This window comes from Saccopteryx leptura, chromosome 1 (genome assembly GCF_036850995.1).
Source record: "Saccopteryx leptura isolate mSacLep1 chromosome 1, mSacLep1_pri_phased_curated, whole genome shotgun sequence".
NCBI classification, from domain to species: Eukaryota; Metazoa; Chordata; class Mammalia; order Chiroptera; family Emballonuridae; genus Saccopteryx; species Saccopteryx leptura.
In genome coordinates, this window is record NC_089503.1 from 143,741,272 (window position 1) to 143,762,623 (window position 21,352).

Sequence of the window (21,352 nt, forward strand, 5' to 3'; positions counted from 1 at the left end):
CCCACCCCTTTCTGTCTATCACTACCAGAACCATCCAAACCATCATCTTTTGCCTGGCCTCCTGTAATAGCCTCTTCATGGCTCCCCTTGCTTCATTTTCCCCTCTATTTCCCCCTCCTCCTTCTCACATACATGCATAATCTCCACAGAGATTTAGATTATCTTTATGACTGACCAGGCAGTGGTGCAGTGGATAGAGCATCTGCCTGGGATGCATAGGACCCAGGTCAAAAACCCCGAGGTGGCTGGATTGAGTGCAGGCTCATCCAGCTTGAGCACAGGGTTGCAGGCTTGAGTGTGGGATCATAGACATGACCCCAGGGTCGCTGGCTTGAGCGTGGGATCATAGACATGACCCCAGGGTCGCTGGCTTGAGCCCAAAGGTCACTGGCTTGAAGCCGGTCGCTGGCTTGAGCAAGGAGTCTAACTCAGCTGGAGCATCCAAGTTAAGGAACTTAGGAAAAGGCAACCAATGAACAACTAGGTACCACAACTATGAGTTGAGGCTTCTCATAATTGAGTCTCATCTCTCTCCTTCTTTCACTTAAAAAAAATTTTTTAAAGATTTGATTTATTGATTTTACAAAGGGGCAGGCAGCAAGAAGTAGCAACTCATAGTTGTTTCACTCTACTTGTTCATTGCTTGCTTGTTGTATGTGGGTTGACTGGGCAAGCACAGGGTTTTATACCAATGGCCTCAGTGTTCCACCACAGGTCAGGCAAGATTATTTCTTTGAAAGATAGATTATGCCATACCTTGGTTTAAAACCCTCCAAAGCAGGGGTCCCCAAACTATGGCCCACGGGCTGCATGCAGCCCCCTGAGGCCATTTATCCGGCCCCCACTGCACTTCCAGAAGGGGCACCTCTTTCATTGGTGGTCAGTGAGAGGAGCATAGTTCCCATTGAAATATTGGTCAGTTTCTTGATTTAAATTTACTTGTTATTTATTTTAAATATTGTATTTTTTCCTGTTTTGTTTTTTTACTTTAAAATAAGATATGTGCAGTGTGCATAGGGATTTGTTCATAGTTTTTTTTATAGTCTGGCCCTCCAACGGTCTGAAGGACAGTGAACTGGCCCCCTGTGTAAAAAGTTTGGGGAACCCTGCTCCAAAGGCTTCCACTTCACATATAGCCCAGACTCTTTATCTTAGTTAAAAGAGCTATATAATTTTACCCCTTCCAAATTCTTTAATCTCCTGTGCTCTGCCCCTCCCTCAAACTCTAGCCACACTGGCTTTTCTGAACATGACAAGCTCATTCCTATCATTGGGTTTTCACAGGCTATTTTCTCTCTCTGAAATGTTCTTTTTGTCATTTAAGCATAAGCTTAAATATTACCTTCCCAGACTATCCCTCACGACCACATCTAAAGTAGCTACCAAGTTACTCTACTTTATCACTTTTCATTCTCTGCCTACCACTTAGGAGGCTGATTTTTTTTTCCACTTTACTTATTTACTTGTTTAGTCTCTCTTTCTCTTACTCTTACTGGAATATAAGCTTTATGAGAACAGGAATCTTGTCTGTTTTGTTCAGAGCTGTAATCCTAGCTCCTAAAATAGCGCCTGGTACATACTGTTGACACTACTAACTTGGCTAAGGGAGATAACACTGAGTAGCTCACTGAGGAGAAAAGTCAGAAGTTTTTAAATGTTATAAAGAAAGGAGGTGGCCCTGGCTGCATAGCTCAGTTGGTTAGAGCACTGACCTGACATGCTAAGGTTGCCAGTTCAATCCCGCATGAAGGCACATACAATAATCAACAAATGAATGCATAAATAAGTGGAACAACAATCCATGTTTCTCTATTTAAAAATCAATAAAATTTTTTTAAAAGATGATCCATGATACTTATGCTAGTTAAGCATAACTAGCATTCTGAATAGAAATGAGTCTATGTATATAGTTGTACATAGTTGGCAAGATTTCTTAAGCTACACATTATCAAACTATTAATATTCTCCATGGGCTGGAGAATTCTTTAGGGGTGGGGGGCTGTCTTGTGCACCGTAGGATGTTTAGCAGCATCTCTGGAATTTTCCCAGTCGATGCACTAGCACCTTCCCAGCTGTGACAATCAAAAGTGCCTCCAGACTGCCAAATGTCCCACAGTTGAGAATTACTAGGTTAAAAGAATATCCACTGTGCAATGGTCAGGAAGGGGTCTTCAACTTACTCTGGTAAAGGCATGAAATCCTAGGGTCATTCAAATTTTGTTTTTTTATCAGCTTCACCTAGTTGGATCCCATGGCAATGAAACACCAGTTTCAACAACTCCTAAGCAAGTGCTATGTGAGGGAATGTGAAATCCAGAGAGAGATTTGATGAGGAGCATGGTCTTAAATTTATTAGCAGACAATTAATTAGCTGCAATTAAATAAACAGTAAATGTACAGTGAAGAAATCAGACATCTTAACCAAGTGACCAAATTTAATCTAATTTATGGTGAACAGATGAACATCAGATGTCTGCAGAGTTGATCCCCTAACAAGAACATGCTGTCACCTGTGTCACAGTATAACAGCTAAGAACACACACCCTCTATTTGTTTATTTTTTAAATTTATTTTAGAAAATGAATAGAGAAAGAGAGAGAGAGAGAGAGAGAGAGAGAGAGAGAAAGGCAGTGGGGAGGAACAGGAAGCACCAACTTGTAGTAGTTGCTTCCTGAATGTCCCTTGACCCAGCAAAGTCACAGGGGTTTCAAACCAGTGACCTCAGCATTCCTGATTGGCACTTTATCTACTGCACCACCACAGGTCAGGACACAAACCTCTACTTAAATTAAAAAAAAAAAAAAAAGGTCTATTTTTGAAAAGTAGCAGGGGGTACTGTATTCTTTGAAATCATCAATGTTACAAAAGACAAAGAAAAGCTTTGCAACTGTTCCAGATTAAAGGAGGCTAAAGAGACAAGATAACTAAATATAACATCTGACCCTTAACTGGATCATGTGCGGAGAAGGGGAAATGCTCTAAAAAATATTATTAGGTCAACTGATAAAATGGAATATAAACTAAGTTGAATAAAATATAGTAAAATTTTGAAGATATTAACAGAACATCTCTTTTTCTTAGGAAATACACATTGCAGAATTAAAGGATAAAAGGCCACAATATATATACATATATATCTTATCCTCAAATGTTCCTGGTAAAAATATATATAGCCCTGGCTAGGTTGCTCAGTTAGTGTCCTCCCAAAATGCAAGGTTGCAGGTTTGATCCCCAGTCTGGGCACATACAAGAATCATCCAATGAATGCATAAATAAATGGAACATCAATGTTTCTCTCTCTCTCGTTTTAATTTTTAATACAGTTTCTACATAGAGATTAAGTAAATGATGAAGTAAATGGGGTAAAATGGTAAGGATAGTTGAATCTGGGTAAAGGGTATACATGTGTTTATATATTTTTTTGTTTGCTCTTTTTTACCAGTTTGAAATGATTCTCAAAAAGCTAAAAACAAAAAGGTTGGATTTGAAAAAAACAAATTTGACTGAGGTAACCTGCCAGGTTAAGAAATAGACAAGGCCCTGGTGGGTTGGCTCAGTGGTAGAGCATCAGCCCGGCATATGGAAGTCCTGGGATCGATTCCCGGCCAGGGCACACAGGAGAAGCACCCATCTGCTTCTCCATCCTTCCCACTCTCCTTTCTCTCTTCCCCTCCCGCAGCCAAGGCTCCACTGGAGCAAAAGTTGGCCCAGGCACTGAGGATGGCTCTGTGGCCTCTGCCTCAGGCGCTAGAATGGCTCTGGTTGCAACAGAGCAACGCCCCAGATGAGCAGAGCATCGCCCCCTGGTGGGCATGCCGGGTGGACCCGGTCGGGCGCATGTGGAGTCTGTCTGCCTCTCCTCTGCTTCTCATTTAGGAAAAATACAAAAAAAAAAAGGGGGGGGGAAGAAATAGACAATATTTTTATGATATATTGTTGTAGAAAAACCACGGATCTCAACCACCCCCCTCAAAAAAAAAATAATAATAAAAGTATATTTAGTCCCCATGTAACTAATTTGTGATCTTGCGATAGTCACCTAAAGCTTCTCAGGGCTTCAGTTCCTCCAGAGTGCTGTTGGAAAAATAAAATGAAAGAATGCATATCAAAGCCTTTCGGGCTATATATATGAAAGTGTGTACCAGTAAGTAGGCCTAGCGCCATTACTGCTTCTATTGCTTCTCAAACTGCGGCTGCTCCACTGTCACTTTTCTAACGCCACAAGGCCGTGCCCCACCCGGCCTCTCCAGGTGACCGCCACCAATGCCCGAAAGCGCAGCCGCGGAGCCACGGGACCGCCTTCGCACAGTCCACGAAAACTCGACCTGGCTCCGCCCCCTCTCGAACTCCGTCGCGGGATCGCCCTGGAAACGCATTCTCGGGGAACCGGCAGCCGCCAATGGAAAGGGAGCGAGTGCCACGAACAGGCCAATAAGGAAGGAGCGGCGCGGGGTTTAAATCTGAGGCTGGACCCTGGGTCTCCCAGCGTGCTGCGGAGGAACGGCTGTTGAGCTGTGTTGGTTTCAGGTCCCCGGCTCCGCGGGGCTCCTGTTTTCTGCGTTTGCTCACTAAGGTGCTGCCTGGAGAAGAGGAAGCCATGGCGCTCCGGATATCCAGGGTAAGCGGCTGCGGACGGTGAACAAACGCGGCCTTTCTCGCTGCGTGTTCTCTATCTCGATTGCCAGAGTTACCCCCCCCCCCCCCCGACAGGAGCACAGGGCAAAGATTTGGGGAGGAAGATGGGGTGTCCTTGGGCCCCTGGCATGGTGGGGGAATTTGGAGTCTGACCGACGGAGAGGAAGGTAACAGAGGATCTGGATGAACTTTGGATATGGGGGGGGGGGGGGGGGGGGAGGATAGGTAGAGGTGTCGATGGGAAACCTTTCCCAAAAGGTGATGTAGGCCACCTGTGTGGTCTTCCATCACCTGCGTTGATTCCCTCCTCGGAGAGAAAGAAGGTGCTGGCAATTGAAAATCTTTTTGATTACCTTTCAAATGTAAATTCGTGGTATTTCAGAGCCAGCCGTAACTAAATGGGCAATCCCTCTACCTGGGAGTGGAGAGGTTCTTGGAGGAAACGGACTTGTCACAGTCTTAGTGTAGATCCTGCACCCGGGTTTCCCCTGGTTCACAGCCGTCTTCTTAACCCTTGACTTACTCTAACCTGGCTTGGCCATCTCTCAAGGAGGTCTTGCTTCTTTCAGAACACGAAAATTATTGCTGAAAATAAGGCGAATATCAGTATGGCAGGCGCAAAGCGCGTGCCTGTGGCCACTGCTGCAGCCTCCAAGGCCGGACTGAGGTCAAGAACAGCTCTTGGAGACATCGGTAACAAAGTCAGTGAACAGCCACAGGCCAAACTGCCTCTGAAAAAGGTAACTATCTTCCTGATCCAACTTACCTGTAAAAGTCCACCTAACTGTGACCTTGGATGGAGAAACATTCCATTCTCTCCCATTCATCCACAGGAAGCAAAAACTTTAGCTGCTGGAAAAGTTAATGCTAAAATACTACCGAAACGTCCCGAAAAGGTACGCAAGCCTGAGCCTGAGCCGGAACCGGTTCCGAAGCCAGAACCTGAGCCTGTTAAAGAAGAAAAACTTTCTCCTGAGCCTATTTTGGTAAACTTATTTTTACTATTTTAAAGTCTGTTGATTGCTTCTTACAGAACTTCAGTTTACTCTAATACATGGAATAGCTTTTGAATAAATAGTAATTATAGTAACATTTAGTACTCTGCTAAGCACTTTAAAGATATTAACTCACATAATCTTATACTCTCTTAGCTTGTATTATTATTTCTGCTTTGTAAAGAACGGCTTAGAGAAGTATTAAGTATATTCTAGAGCAGGGGTCCCCAAACTACGGCCTGCGGGCTGCATGCGGCCCCCTGAGGCCGTTTATCCGCCCCCGCCGTACTTCCGGAAGGGGCACCTCTTTTTATATATATATATATATATATATAGAAAAAATACAATATATATATTGTATTTTTCTGAAGCTGGAAACGGGGAGAGACAGTCAGACAGACTCCTGCATGCGCCCCACCGGGATCCACCTGGCACGCCCACCAGGGGCAACGCTCTAACCCCTCCTGCCCCTCCGGGGCGTCGCTCTGCCGCGACCAGAGCCACTCTAGCGCCTGGGGCAGAGGCCAAGGAGCCATCCCCAGCGCCTGGGCCATCTCTGCTCCAATGGAGCCTTGGCTGCGGGAGGGGAAGAGAGAGACAGAGAGGAAGGAGTAGGGGGGTGGAGAAGTAAATGGGCGCTTCTCCTATGTGCCCTGGCCGGGAATCGAACCTGGGTCCCCCACACGCCAGGCCGACGCTCTACCGCTGAGCCAACCGGCCAGGGCCGAGGCACCTCTTTCATTGGTGGTCAGTGAGAGGAGCATAGTTCCCATTGAAATACTGGTCGGTTTGTTGATTTAAATTTACTTGTTCTTTATTTTAAATATTGTATTTGTTCCTGTTTTGTTTTTTTACTTTAAAATAAGATATGTGCAGTGTGCATAGGGATTTGTTCATAGTTTTTTTTTTTTATAGTCCGCAGTCTGAGGGACAGTGAACTGGCCCCCTGTGTAAAAAGTTTGGGGACCCCTGTTCTAAAGTCACTTCTAATCAGTGGCACATATTAGATTCAAACCCAGGCTTGTCTGGCTTCAGAACTTATGCTTTTTTTTACAGAGACAGAGAGAGGGATAGATAGGGACAGACAGACAGGAACAGAGAGAGATGAGAAGCATCAATTAACAGTTTTTCGTTGCGACACCTTAGTTGTTCATTGATTGCTTTCTCATATGTTCCTTGGCCACGGGCCTTCAGCAGACCGAGTAACCCCTTGCTCGAGCCAGCGACCTTGGGTCCAAGCTGGTGAGCTTTCTCAAACCAGATGAGCCCACGCTCAAGCTGGCGGTCTCGGGGTCTCGAACCTGGGTCCTCCGCATCCCAGTCTGATGCTCTATCCACTGCGCCACCGCCTGTCAGGCAGAACTTATGCTTTTAATCACTTTGTTGATGGTATTGAGGAAGTAGCTGCCTGGACCAAAGATTGAACTGTCTTTGGTACAAGCCATCTCTGACCAGAATTTATTGACTGAAACATAAAATGTTCTCTTGAATCTTTTTTACTCACTAATATGAATAATTTAAAAGCCTCTGTAACAGTATAAAGCAGAAAGAAAATGTAGCTCTTCAGAGAGTAGGTAAGATGAGTTAATTAACAGCCTTAAAAACCAAGAACTTTCTATTGAGTATCAGGTAAATGTATCTACTCTGAAGGAAAATCAGGCCTTCTGGAAGAGGCTGCTTTGCTGAAATTACAATGAACTGCATTCTGAAGCTTTCATTTTAAAAACTTGGTAAAACCAGTTGGGAAAATCTGCAAAACTCATCCAGTCTGGCTTCATATATCTAAGGGTGTTAGATTTAAGGCTATATTGCCTTAGTAGTATAGACATTCTGGACATAGCCCATGAAACCTGTAGCATGCAGTTTTTTGTTTTGTTTTGTTTTTCTTTTTTGAGAGACAGATAGGGACAGACAGGAAGGGAGAGAGATGAGAAGCATCAATTCTTCATTGTGGCACCTTAGTTGTTCATATGTGCCTTGACCAGGGGGCTACAGCAGCGCGAGTGACGCTTGCTCAAGCCAGCAACCTTGGGCTCAAGCTGACGACCTCAAGGTTTCAAACCTGGGTCCTCTGCATCCCAGTCCCATGCTCTATTCACTGCGCCACTGCCAAATCAGTCTGTAGCATGCCTTCTTTAATTGGCTATACCAAACTACCTGAGGTTCCTTGAAAGTCCCATATTGATTCTTGCCCGTGCTTTTTTTTTTTTTTTTTTAATCAATGAGAGGCAGTGAAGTGGAGAGACAGGCTCCCGCATGCACCCTGACCAGGATCCACCTGCAACCCCTGTCTGGGGGTGATATTCTCCCCATCTGGGGCTGCTGCTCCATTGCTAGGCAGCCAAGCTGTTTTAGCACCTGAAGCGAGGTCATGGAGGCATCCTCAGCACTGGGGGCCAGCTCATTCGAGCCATGGCTGTAGGAGGAGGGGCAAAGAATCAGATGTTCGCTTCTTCTGTGTGCCCTAACTGGGAATCAAACCCAGGACTTCCATACGATGGGCCAACGCTCTACTGCTGAGCCAACCTGCCAGGGCCCCTTTTGCTTTCACACTAGTTAAAAATGCCTTTCCCACTTTCTTTCATTTAGCTAATCTTTTTATCCTTCAAAACATTTCAGATATCAACTCCTGAAGTTTTGCCTAACTTCCCCACTCCAGCCATTGTTCCTGGAATCACTCTCCTTCATTTTCTGTATTTCCCCGTGTATAAAACGCACATTTTTTCCAAAATATTTGGGGTCTCGCCTGACCAGGCGGTGGCGCAGTGGATAGAGTGTCGGACTGGGATGTGGAGGACCCAGGTTGGAGACCCCGAGGTCTCCAGCTTCAGCGTGGGCTCAAATGGTTTGAGCAAAGCCCACCAGCGTGGACCCAAGGTCACTGGCTTGAGCAAGGGGTTACTCAGTCTGCTGAAGGCCCGCGGTCAAGGCACGTATGAGAAAGTAATCACTGATCAACTAAAGGTGTTGCAACGAAAAACTAATGATTGATGTTTCTCATCTCTCTCCGTTACTATCTGTCTGTCCCTAACTATCCCTCTCTCTGACTCTCTCTCTGTCTCTGTAAAAAAAAAAAAAAAATGGAGTCTAAAAACTGGATGCGTCTTATACAGTGGATGTAGTTTTTTTTACCTTGCACTTCCCGCTTTTTGGCGCTTGTTTTTGCACTCATTGTTGAAGACAGTGATTTGTCATCAGACACAGATGAGGACAAGCTATTGGATGGGAGGTTTTTTTTGTTTTTTGTTGGGGTTTGTTTTTTTTTTGGATGGGAGTTTTGACAGTGATGAGTTGTATGAATTTTATGATGAATAAAACTTGAGTTCAATAACTTTATGGAATACATGTTTTTTCAGATTTGGGGCCCCAAAATTAAGGTGCATCTTAAACATGGGAGCATCTTATACATGGGGAAATACAGTACTTCTCCTAAAACCAAAGCCTTTGCACATTATAAAGTCAGTGCCTAACACAGAGCATGGCTTGAAGAAAATCCATAGTAATGAATAATGGGGCAACTGGAGTTTGAAGGAAATGGATAATGAAACCAGTTAACAATTAGTAGTCAGGATAGAACTTGTGTTCTTTTAAACAGTGACAGAAGTCTGTGTTTTGAAGTAAAGATGAAAGACTGACTTGTCATTCATTTTAATTAACTTCACATGACACTGACAAACATTACTTATCAGTTTCCTTTAGTGGAACATCCAGAATTTGAATTTATTTGCTTCTCTGTTTTACCTGTTAGCATTTACATTCTGCTGACTTCACTTTTGCTCAGTCAAGTTGGCATTTCATGTTTTATATTAATTACTTTCTAAAGAAATAAATTTTTTTAAATGGTAACTTTTATTTTAAGGAAATGAATTACATGATTATTTTAGCAAATGGTCTCTTGAGTTGGTACCAATAATCTGATCTTTATTCCTAGATTGTATGCTCCTCTTTGCTATTAGTTCAAAAGGTCTCTCTGTTTCAAGGTTGATACGCCCTCTCCAAGCCCAATGGAAACGTCTGGCTGTGCCCCTGCAGAAGAATATCTGTGTCAGGCTTTCTCTGATGTAATTCTTGCAATGAGTGATGTGGATGCAGAAGATGGAGCTGATCCAAACCTTTGTAGTGAATATGTGAAAGATATCTATACTTATCTGAGACAACTTGAGGTCGGTAGTTTGATAAGAATCTTTGTTTTGTTTTTTTAAACTGCATCTAGATTTATTAAAGATATTTTCCATTAACAGTTTACAATAATTTAGGCAGGATGCGAGAAAAACATTTATTAACAGTAGATTCCACTTTCAAATTCTTCACGGAATACCAACATATATATATATATATATATATCAACAAACCCATGAAGTCTTATATGCCATTTTGAACAGGTAAAGTTCAAAGTGAAAGTGATAGAAGTTGGCAAGTCCCAAACTCTGGGTTTAAGGAGGCTAACAGGAGGTAGATGGTAAAGAAGAATATGTTAGAAAACTATAGCTAGCCCCAACACAAAGCATTTTGATTCAATGTGGCTGATGTGCATGTGATATCAGGGAAACTATTCTTTGTGTTCAAGAAGAAAGTATACTCAAAATCTAAAGGTTTTCTGTTTTATTTCATCCTACTTCTGAAACTTTGCATTAGTGGCATTTGTCTGCCTCCCCGCCCCCCAAAAAGTAAGGGTTCTGTATGCTAGCAACATAAGCTATACAGTTATCAGATTTGCCCAGGTTTTTATAATGCATGCTCTTCTCTTGACATTAACATCTTCAGTCTCTTGCCTATTTTGGGACATTTACATTTCTACAGTTATTCTGCAAGATGGCTTTCTTGCCCAGACCAGCTTTCTGCTTTGGGTTTCTTCTCCCTTTTTAAAGTTCATGTTCTAACTTTGGAGGAGTGGATTTTGCAGATGTGTGTGCTGGTCCTTGATGGTTCATTCTCCTTATCTATGGTGTTTTGGAGGTTACACTCCAGGACAAGAGAATAGTAGCACATGGGTTCCAGCTGATCTGAGAGCTACTGCTATTTTGTTTTGTTTTTGTTTTTTAAAACTCAGGTTCTGGGTTAGAGTCTTAGGTGGGAAGAAGTGGGTACAGAGTGTGAGGCAGTAGCAGCGATGGTGAATTGAATATAAGATCTGCCAATATGAAAAACTTATCACACTGTCCTACTTAATGTTTGCATGTTTTGTTTTGTTTATGGTTTTTTGTTTTTTGGGTTTTTTTTTTTTTTCAGTGATAGAGCTGTTTGTAGTGATCATATGATTAATTGAATTAAGGACTTAAATGCTTAAGAGCTATTCTGTGATGACTAATATTTCTGGTCAGAAATGTCACATTGAGTCTTGCTTCTGATAATAATTAACACTTCTTTCACAGGAAGAGCAAGCAGTCAAACCAAAATACCTACTGGGTCGTGAAGTCACTGGAAACATGAGAGCCATCCTAATTGATTGGCTGGTACAGGTTCAAATGAAATTCAGGTTACTGCAGGAGACCATGTACATGACTGTTTCCATTATTGATCGGTTCATGCAGGTGAGCATAAGTAAGTAATTGAGGGTTTTCCATTCCAGGGTACTAGCTGAGTCAGAAAGCAACAGATCTTTTCAGCTCAAATCTGTTTTGAGAATAAGGTTATCAGAGATTTTGTTCTTGGAGCATGTCTCCCCGTCTCTTTCATAATCTGTATAATATGTATTTTCAAAAACATTACTTATTTATCCAGTTGAAATTCCCATGCAGAATAATCCTGTGCCCAAGAAGATGCTGCAGCTGGTCGGTGTCACTGCTATGTTTATTGCGAGCAAATATGAAGAAATGTACCCTCCAGAAATTGGTGACTTTGCCTTTGTGACTGACAACACTTACACTAAGCTCCAAATCAGACAGATGGAAATGAAGATTCTGAGAGCTTTAAATTTTTGTGTGGGTCGCCCTCTACCCCTGCATTTCCTTCGCAGAGCATCTAAAATTGCAGAGGTATCGATCTCTTGAGAAACCTTTGGTGTGTTACATTAGAGAGTACTGCTGACCAAGTAGATATAATTTAACTGACTTAAACCTAACTACATGGGGAAGGGATAAACATATTATTTCCAGTCAGGCTGTATGTTAATATTAAGGTCTTCTGTGGGCAATAGCACTTGAGAGTTTCTTGACATTTGTAGTTACAGTTGTGGACATATTGGTTATTGCCAAGGCTAAGTTTCTTGACAGAAGCTCAGTGACCTGTGAGTGAATTTGGTTCCAGGTTGATGTGGAGCAACATACTTTGGCCAAATACCTGATGGAACTAAGTATGTTAGACTACGAAATGGTGCACTTTCCTCCTTCTCAGATTGCGGCAGGAGCTTTTTGTTTAGCACTGAAGATTCTCGATAATGGTGAATGGGTAAGTTCTGTCCCATAGACCTACGTTGCTCTAAGCTTTTAAATTGTAAATAATACAGAACTGGTTTCATTAAAAAACAGTTCAAATGGTTTCTAAATATGGCATCTATGGAGGGAGTGATTTAAAATGATGTGATGTTTGTGATGTCTTCAAAGAATGCTTTCATTTCATCACCTGATTTCATCTTTCTATATCCCTTTGAGAAAGGCAGAGCAGCTGCTACTCTTTAGAGATGGAGAAGTTCAGGCAGGTCAAATACTAGAAGTTGATTGATTCATATTCATTGACTCAAGTATTTCTAAGTTCCATGTGGTACCCTAGGTCAAGGAATAGAACTATGAATGAAAAAGTGGGCCCCAGGAAATTTTGAGTCTACATCAGGGGTGGACAAGTCAGCAATCAGAAAAGTGTATCGGTTGAGCACATCAGTGTATCCCAAAGAAGCATCAAAGAAGAGTGCCTAGGGAAGAAGGGTCTTAAGCTTGTTTTAAATTGCAATTATTATCAGTCATACAGTATCCATCTCCCTACCCTACCCTTGAATAACATCTATAAATTTTCTGAAAACTATTATAGACGAGCATTTTTAACAATTCTTGTCTTAGACACCAGTTCTGCAGCATTACTTGTCATACACTGAAGAATCCCTTCTTCTTGTTATGCAACACTTCGCTAAGAATATAGTCATGGTGAATCGTGGGCTTACAAAGCACATGGTAAGTCAATTAGTGACACTTCAGGATGTTGTGGGGAAAGTGAAAATAATTAAGATTTCATGCCTGCAAATGAATAGCTTATTTTTAAGGACTTGATCATTTGCATGAGTATCTGCATCACTGGATCTTGTTTTCCTCTTTTCCTTCATAATTACTATGCTTTTCTCTTCCAGACTATCAAGAACAAGTATGCCACATCTAAGCATGCTAAGATCAGCACTCTAGCACTGCTGAATTCTGCACTAGTTCAAGATTTAGCCAAGGCTGTGGCAAAGGTGTAACTTGTAAACAATTTGGAGTGCTGTAATAGATGCAAGTACAATTGGCACCATGTGCTATCTGTATATATTATGTTACATTTACTTTAAATAAAGCTTTGGTCCTTTTTACTTCTTATACCTTAATTGATTTAAATGTGACTACTTCCTACTCTAGGTACCTTAAAAGGTGTCTTAAAGATATGTGGGGAATATAGAATATAAAAAGTGCTTTCAGTTAATGGGACCCAGCTAATATATATAATTGTTGCTTATATGGTTCATGTTTTATGTACCTGGCTTTTTATTTTTAATTACTGAGATTGTGAAGGCATTCTTAACCCTTACTTCACCAGGCATACTGCACATAAGCCTTTATCTTGGAGAATCTGCTGTCTTGTTCTATTTAAGTAAAAGTTTGCCACCTTATCCCTAGTCCTCCTGTTTTCTCTTTCTTCTGGTTGTTGCCATAATTCTTAAAATCTACTTTTACCACAATTTATTAAGTTATCAAATTTAGTGTCAACTTTTTAACTTGGAAAAATTAAAACTTTATATTCTAAACCTACTTCATTTTTTGTTTATTTGTTGAGAAAATAAAAAGGCTCCTTAAACATACAAGTGTCTTTAAAAAGTTTATTTTACCCTTTCCCTTACTTTTCTCCATCTCAATCCCATACACCTGAAGGATATCAACAGTTTGGGATGTATCCTTTCCTGAGTTCCATAAACACACATGTATGTAAATTGTTGTGGAGGTTTTAAAGAACAGGATTGTTCTTCTACATGCTCAGCAGTTCCTTTCACCATGTATAGACTGTACCTGTATTTGGATATTACATTCCATAGTGTACTATAATGGGTTCAATCATTCTGTTGATATTCAGATTGCTTTCTTTTTCTTTGCCCCTATAGACAGTGCTGTTTAAATATCGTTAAATACCATGTCTCTTTTGATGTCCACTGGGTTCTCCAAAGAATGTGTGTTTTCACTTCTAGCAGATACTGCTAAATAACACTCCGTGTCGCTTATCAATATGTAAGGCTTTCCTGATTTGTCATTTGCCCTTTGACTGTTTATGCTGTCATATGCCATACAGACACCTAAAGTTTTTTTTTTAATTTTAGTGAGAGGAGGGGAGGTAGAAAGTCTCTCACATGAGCCCCAACCAGGATCCACTCAGCAAACCCACTAGGGGGCAATGCTCTGCCCATCTGAGGTCCTTGCTCCATTGCTCGGCAACCCAGCCATTTTTTTTTTAGCACCTGAGGTGGAGGCCACAGAGCTATCCTCAGACCCTGGGGCCAACTCGCAGGAACCAATCAAGCCAGAGCTGCAGGAGGGGAAGAGAGAAGAGTGAAAGGTGGAGAAACATGGTTGCCTCTCCTATGTGTCCTGACCAAGAATCAAACATGGAACATCTGTCGCTCTACTGCTCTACCACTGAGCCAACCAGCCAGGGCTATAAGTTTTTATATCATCAAGTCTACATTTTTCTGAAGTTGCTTTTGGATTTTCAATATTAAGGCCAACTCTATCCCAAAAATAAATATTTTCTAAAATTAAAAATTTTTTCCCATTTCATGCCTGACTGGTAGTGGCACAGCGGAGAGAGCATCAACCTTGGATACTGAGGAACCAGGTTCAACACCTCAAGGTCACTAGTTTGAGTGCAGGCTCACCCTCGAGCACAGGATTGCTGGCTTGAGCATGGGATCATTGACATGACCCCATGGTCTCTGGCTTGAAGCCCAACGTTCCTGCTTCGATCAAGGGGTCACTGACTCAGCTAGAGTCATTCCCTCCATCAAGGCACAAATGAGAAGCAATCAATGAATTAAAAGTGCTGCAATTACAGGTTGATGCTTCTCTCCCTGTCTCTTAAAAAAAAAGTTCTTATTTAGATCTCTAATTGCTGTGGTATAAGAAAGAATTCTTTCTCCAGATCGGTGCTTATTCATGCCAGTTCCAACTGAACCGAAATATCCGTGCCCATCTATATTATCTGGTAAAATGAGGCTACCACTATTTTTCAAATACAATCAACTTGCAAATTATGTTTCTGTAAAGTTTTTGAGATTTTTTTCTTTTTTTTACAGAGACAGAGTCAGAGAGAGGGATAGACAGGGACAGACAGACAGGAACGGAGAGATAAGGAGCATCAGTCATTACTTTTTCATTGCGCGTTGCGACTCCTTAGTTCATTGATTGCTTTCTCATGTGCCTTGACCGCGGGCCTTCAGCAGACCCAGTAACCCCTTGCTGGAGCCAGCGACTTTGGGCTCAAGCTGGTGAGCTTTGCTCAAACATAAGCTCGCGCTCAAGCTGGCGACCTTGGGGTCTCGAACCTAGGTCCTTCCATATCCCAGTCCGAGGCTCTATCCACTGCGCTACCGCCTGGTCAGGCTGCTTTTGCGATTTTGACTGGATATTATATATATATTACATTATGTACTAGTTTGAAATGTGCTGATATTGTCCTACCCAGAAGCATTTATCTCCATCAAGTCTTACTGAATATTTGAAATACAATGTTAGAGTTTAATTATATAATTGCTGCATTTGTCAAGTCTTTCCTTTTTTTCGTCTACTAAGGACTTAACACCAGGTTTCCCACAAAAGTGCATTGTTTGACAGGTTGTCAAATTGTTTTTTTGTTTTTAATGACAGAGCAGAGAGAGGTTCAGATAGGGACAGACAGGCAGGAAGAAAGAGATGAGAAGCATCAATTCTTTGTTGCGGCTCCTTAGTTGTTCATTGATTGCTTTCTCATATGTGCCTTGACCAAGGTACTGCAGCAGAGCGATAGACCCCCTGCTCAACCCAGCAACCTTGGGCTCAAGCCAGTGACCATGGTGTCATGTCTATAATCCAGCACTCAAGCTGGTGAACCCCTACTTAAGCCAGATGAGCCTGCACTCAAGCCAGCTACCTCGGGGCTTCGAACCTGGATCCTCCGCGTCCCAGTCCGATGCTCTATCCACTGCACCACCGCCTGGTCAGGCATTGTCAAGTTTATTACTGGGGTTTTGGCCACTTATGAATAGAATCTAATTTCCCCTTTGTTCTTTTATTATTGATTGGTTTTAGAGAAAGAGAGAGAAAAAGAAACACTGATTTGTTGTTCTATTTATTGATGTATTCCTTAATTGATTTATGTATATGCCCTAACCAGAGTTAGAATCCTTAACTTTGGCCTATTGGGAGGACTCAGACGAACCGAGGTACCCGGTCAGGGCTCCACTTTAAGTATTTTTCTATTCATTTAGACTTGTTATAGGCAAAGCTGTAGAATTACATTTACTTTTTCAGCTTATGATATCTTTAGGGCTTTTCTCTTTTAACTTGATATAATGTTCCTTGTTAGAGGATTTTTTGTTTGTTTATTTTTTACAGGGACAGAGGGGGATAGATAGGGACAGACAGACAGGATCGGAGAGAGATGAGAAGCATCAATCATCAGTTTTTCGTTGTGACACCTTAGTTGTTCATTGATTGCTTTCTCATATGTGCCTTGGCCACGGGTCTTCAGCAAACCGAGTAACCTCCTTGCTCAAGCCAGGGACCTTGGGTCCAAGCTGGTGAGCTTTTGCTCAAACTAGATGAGCCCGCGCTCAAGCTGGCGACCTTGGTGTCTCGAACCTGGGTCCTCTGCTTCCCAGTCCAACACTCTATCCACTGCACCACCACCTGGTCAGGCTGTTAGAGGTTTTTATAAAGTGGAATGAATTCTTGCTTGTGACAGATTTAATGTTAATGTTTCGTTTCAAAAATTTTGCATCTGATGTGGGAAATTGGCTCAGTTTTTATTGCTACCGTTTTTGGGTTTTTTTTTTAATTTTGTCAGCTTATAAGTGGATTAAAGAGATTTTCAAGTCTTTATAATTTGAAATCCTTATTTGAAGTCCTTATTCATTCATTGGAAACTAACTATAGCCTGACCAAGTGGTGGTGCAGTGGATAGAGCATTGGGCTGGGACATGGAGGACCCAAGTTCAAAACCCCGAGGTCGCCAGCTTGAACACAGGCTCATCTGGTTTGAGCAAGGCTCACCAGCCTGAGCCCAAGGTCGCTGGCTTCAGCAAGGGGTCCCTCGGTCTGCTGGAACCCGCCAGTTAAGGCACATTTGAGAAAGCAATCAATGAACAACTACGATGCCACAACAAACGCTTCTCATCTCTCTCCCTTCCTGTCTGTCTCTGTCACAGAAAGAAAACACTATAAAGTCACTGACCTGGAGCTACTTAAAAGGTAATTTTCCATGAACTTTGGTCTTTTAGAGGTTTAAATAAATTTTTTAATTTATTGATTTGAGAAACATCGATTTGTTTTTCACTTATTTATTTATTCATTGGTTCATTCTTATATGTGCCTTCATTCTTGTACATGCCCTGACCAGAAATCAAATTCAAAACCTTGGTATATCAGGACAATGCCCTACCAACCCAGACCTGGCCATAACAGTTAGGGATTTTTTTTCTACTTCTATTATTTATTCTAGATTTTTACAATTATAACTGTAGAGCCCCATGATATAAGTAATATTTCTGTATAACAGTTTTATATTTTCTTTCTCAATTCTGATATTAAATCCTTTCGTTTTCTTATCAGACTTGACCAGGGGGTTCATTATTGGTGTTTGAAAGAATCAATTTTTGGAGTTATTTCTACCACCTTTGTTTTGTAGTTTTCACATTTATGTTAATTATCACCATCTTTTTTTTTATTATTTTCTTATTTTAAAAGTTTATGGATGTTAGAGAGAGAGACAGGAACACTGATTTGTTCCTGTATGTGCCCTGACCAGGGGTCAGGCAACCTCTGCAGTTCAGGTCAATGTCCTAACCAGCCAAGCCATCGAGCCAGGCTCTATTAGTTATTTTCTAATTTAAGTTAAATACTTAATGTACTTTAATAAAAGTCTTCATACATTTTCCTCTGAGATAGCTTCTTTCTGAAGTTCTTTTCAACAGTTTCTGATTAACTTATAATTTCTTTTGTGGTCCTTTTTGACCTGAAGATTATTTGAGCCCCTGATCAGCAAACTAAGGTTCGCAAGCCACATGCGGCTCTTTGGCTCCTTGAATGTGTCTCTTCCACAAAATACCACGTGTAGATGCTACCTATATAAGGAATGTGCCTACCTATATAATTTAAGTTTAAAAAATTTAGCTCTCAAAAGAAATTTCAGTTGTTGTACTGTTGATATTTAGCTCTGTTGACTAATGAGTTTGCCAACCACTGATAAGCACTCATTTTCTAAGTATTTTCTTTTAAAACTGTTATGTTGGTGATTTTTAAATTGCATTGAAGATTAGGTCTATAACAATCTTTTTTTTTTTTTTTTTACAGAGACAGAGAGAGAGAGGGATAGGCAGACAGGAACAGAGAGATGAGAAGCATCAATCGTCAGATTTTTGTTGCGACACCTTAGTTCATTGATTGCTTTCTCATATGTGCCTTGACCGTGGGGCTACAGCAGACCGAGTAACCCCTTACTCAAGCCAGCAACCTTGGGTCCTAGCTGGTGAGCTTTGCTCAAACCAGATGAGTGCGCGCTCAAGCTGGCCACCTCAGGGTCTCTAACCTAGGTCCTCCGCATCCCAGTCCAACGCTCTATCCGCTGCGCCAACGCCTGGTCAGGCTGTAACAAGCCTTTTTAAAACTTTTTTTTCTCTGGATAAGTACCTGATTGACTTCTGTAAATATTCCATGGACATAAGGGATTTTATTTCCTATAGGGGACATAGTTTCATTGATTTATCTAGGCAAATATTAAAATATAGCTGAAGAGAGAAGTATGGGGGTATATAAATGTGTGTTTATTTACATCTATATGTTTATTTCCTTTTTCACAGCCATTTGAAACTAAGTTTCAGGTGTCAAGATGTCATCTTAAAATAACATCTAAGAATGTCATTTTCCTACATAACCAATATCTTTATCACACTAAGAAAATTAATAATTCCATATATAATATGCAGTACATATTCAAATTTCCTCAGTTGTTCCATAAACATTTTGAACTTTTTTCCATTGCAAGATCCAATCAAGACTCATTTGTTTTGCCTGACCAAGCGGTGGAGCAGTGGATAGAGTGTCAAACTGGGATGCAGAGGACCCAGGTTCAAGACCCCGAGGTCGCCAGCTTGAGCCCAGGGTCGCTGGCTTGAGCAAGGGGTCACTCAATCTGCTGTAGCACCCCGGTCAAGGCACATATGAGAAAGCAATCAATGAACAACTAAGGAGCCACAATGAAGAATTGATGTTTCTCATCTCTCTCCCTTCCTGTCTGTCTGTCCCTATCTGTTCCTCTCTCTGACTCTCTCTGTCACACACACACACACACACAAAATAAATTTTTAAAAAATCTTAGAAAAAAAAAGACTCATTTGTTTTTCCATATGGAACAATGTACTTTTTGTTTTTCAAGGCATGGGCATTCATTATCTTGGCCACTTGTCTTATAAAATGTTCCTCATTCTAGATTTATTGTCTGGTTATTTCTTCATAGTCAATTTTGGGTTATGCATTTTGACAAGAATATAGGTGATCTTACAACTTTATGTGTCATATTGAAATCACATATCAGATTGTTAAACTACTGGTGATACCAAATTTGATCGCTTAGTTAAGGTGGTAACTATCAGGTACAGCTTTGCTATAAAGGTGTTTTTTCTCTTTTTAGTTTTAGTATCCATTACTGATACTTGCTTTGAATCATTTCTCTCACTGTAAGGGTATGATGATAGTTGTGTAATTCTATTATCCTTTCTATATATTTTGGATAAAGAATAAGTCTCCATTCACACAAGCACTTTTGTTTACTTTGGATTATTATTTTTAATTACTGTTAAAATCCATTACTGCAGCAGTTCTCAAAATGTTGTCCCCAACCAGTAATATCATTATCACCTGGAACTTGTTAAAAATACAACTCAGTAACTGAAGCACCTATGTTTTAACCAGCCTTCCTATGATTTTGATAAACACTCTGGAGAACTACTGTGTTTTGTCCTATATTTGGACGGTGGACATCTGATAGTAAACTGCTTAGAAAAGTGAAATTGATTTTGTAAGACATCCAGGTAAGGTGGAAAAAGAAAAATAGGATCACTTTCATTTAAAACAAAAAGTAAAAGGAAAAATGTTCTTCCACGAGTTAGGGGAAAGAAAGGAGTGGTGAACCCTAACATCTTATTTACATCCTACAGTGCCTTTTATCCAGGAGCTGTAATTGATAATGGAGAGGAAGAAAGAGGAGCTATGTGCCTGACCTCTGGTGGCGCAGTGGATAAAGCGTCGACCTGGGAACACTGAGGTTGCCGGTTCAAAACCCTGCACTTGTCTGGTCAAGGCATATATGGGAGTTGATGCTTCCTGCTCCTCCCCCCCTTTCTCTCTCTCTCTCTCTCTCTCTCTCTCTCTCTCTATCTATCTCTTTCTCTCTCTCTCTCCCTCCTTTCTCTCTAAAATGAATAAATAAGAAGAAAAAAAAGAAAAGAAAGAGGAGCTATGTGATCAAGTGTAACTCAGGGGAGACTGGCTGTAGAAGAGAATGCTTATCTCTTCTTAAAAGAGATCCGATGATCCCTGGTCAGGGCACATACAGGAATAGATCAATGTTTCTGTCTTTATCTCTTTCTCTTTAAAATCAAGTAACATTTTAAAAGAGAGCGAGATCCAAGCTCCTGGGCTTATGCCGCAAGGATAGTGTGCCTTACACCACCGTCCGTAAAGAAAAATATAGCTCAATTCACCATTTATATGTCTTGCATTTTTTCCATTACTTGCTCATTGCCCAGCTAAGGTCAATTTTAACCTGCCGAATCAACAAGCTGACACTTGGGGCCAACGAATGTGAATTTTACTGACGGCGGAATTTTACTCTGGATGTCTAGAGTTCAAATATCTGCATTGCCTCTTAGGGGCCGTGGGTGTATTTGAACTTGGGCCACTCGTTTTCCCGCTTACGACCTCAGATCAAAGTCTTCTTAACCCCCTAATACTACTCTTCCCCAACTGACCGGATAAACCCGCGTAACAAGTCTGCGGGGAGCGGGGGGGGGAGCGCCGTCAGGGGTCAAAACCCGGCTGTCCCGCCGGTCCCACGTCCTAGCGCCAAGGCTACATGATCATTTATGTTGGGGTGTCCCGCTCCACGCTGAGGTCTCTGAGAGCACCGGGCAGTGTACCAAACGGCTATAGCCCAGCACTCGAAAGAGCTGACGCTTCAAGTTCTTCGAACTTCTAGTTTGTATCGATTTCTAATTAGCAGAGCCGCAACAAATCCGACTGCGGTAAATTGTCAACAGTACAGGACGAAAGGGGCGGTGCCTTAGGGCGGAAGAGGCGGGGCGG

The 21,352-nt window shown here is 41.5% G+C and overlaps 1 protein-coding gene across 1 annotated transcript; it reads left to right on the plus strand.

The window, feature by feature from the left end:
- Positions 1-4,443: 4,443 nt before the first annotated feature.
- On the plus strand, positions 4,444-13,129 carry CCNB1 (cyclin B1). Its single transcript, XM_066360813.1, has 9 exons — positions 4,444-4,618; positions 5,205-5,375; positions 5,469-5,621; positions 9,611-9,793; positions 11,003-11,161; positions 11,369-11,605; positions 11,877-12,017; positions 12,623-12,733; positions 12,907-13,129. The coding sequence occupies exons 1-9, from the start codon at positions 4,598-4,600 to the stop codon at positions 13,012-13,014; spliced, it is 1,284 nt and encodes a 427-aa protein (XP_066216910.1). The 5' UTR covers positions 4,444-4,597; the 3' UTR covers positions 13,015-13,129.
- The last annotated feature ends 8,223 nt before the right edge of the window (positions 13,130-21,352 follow it).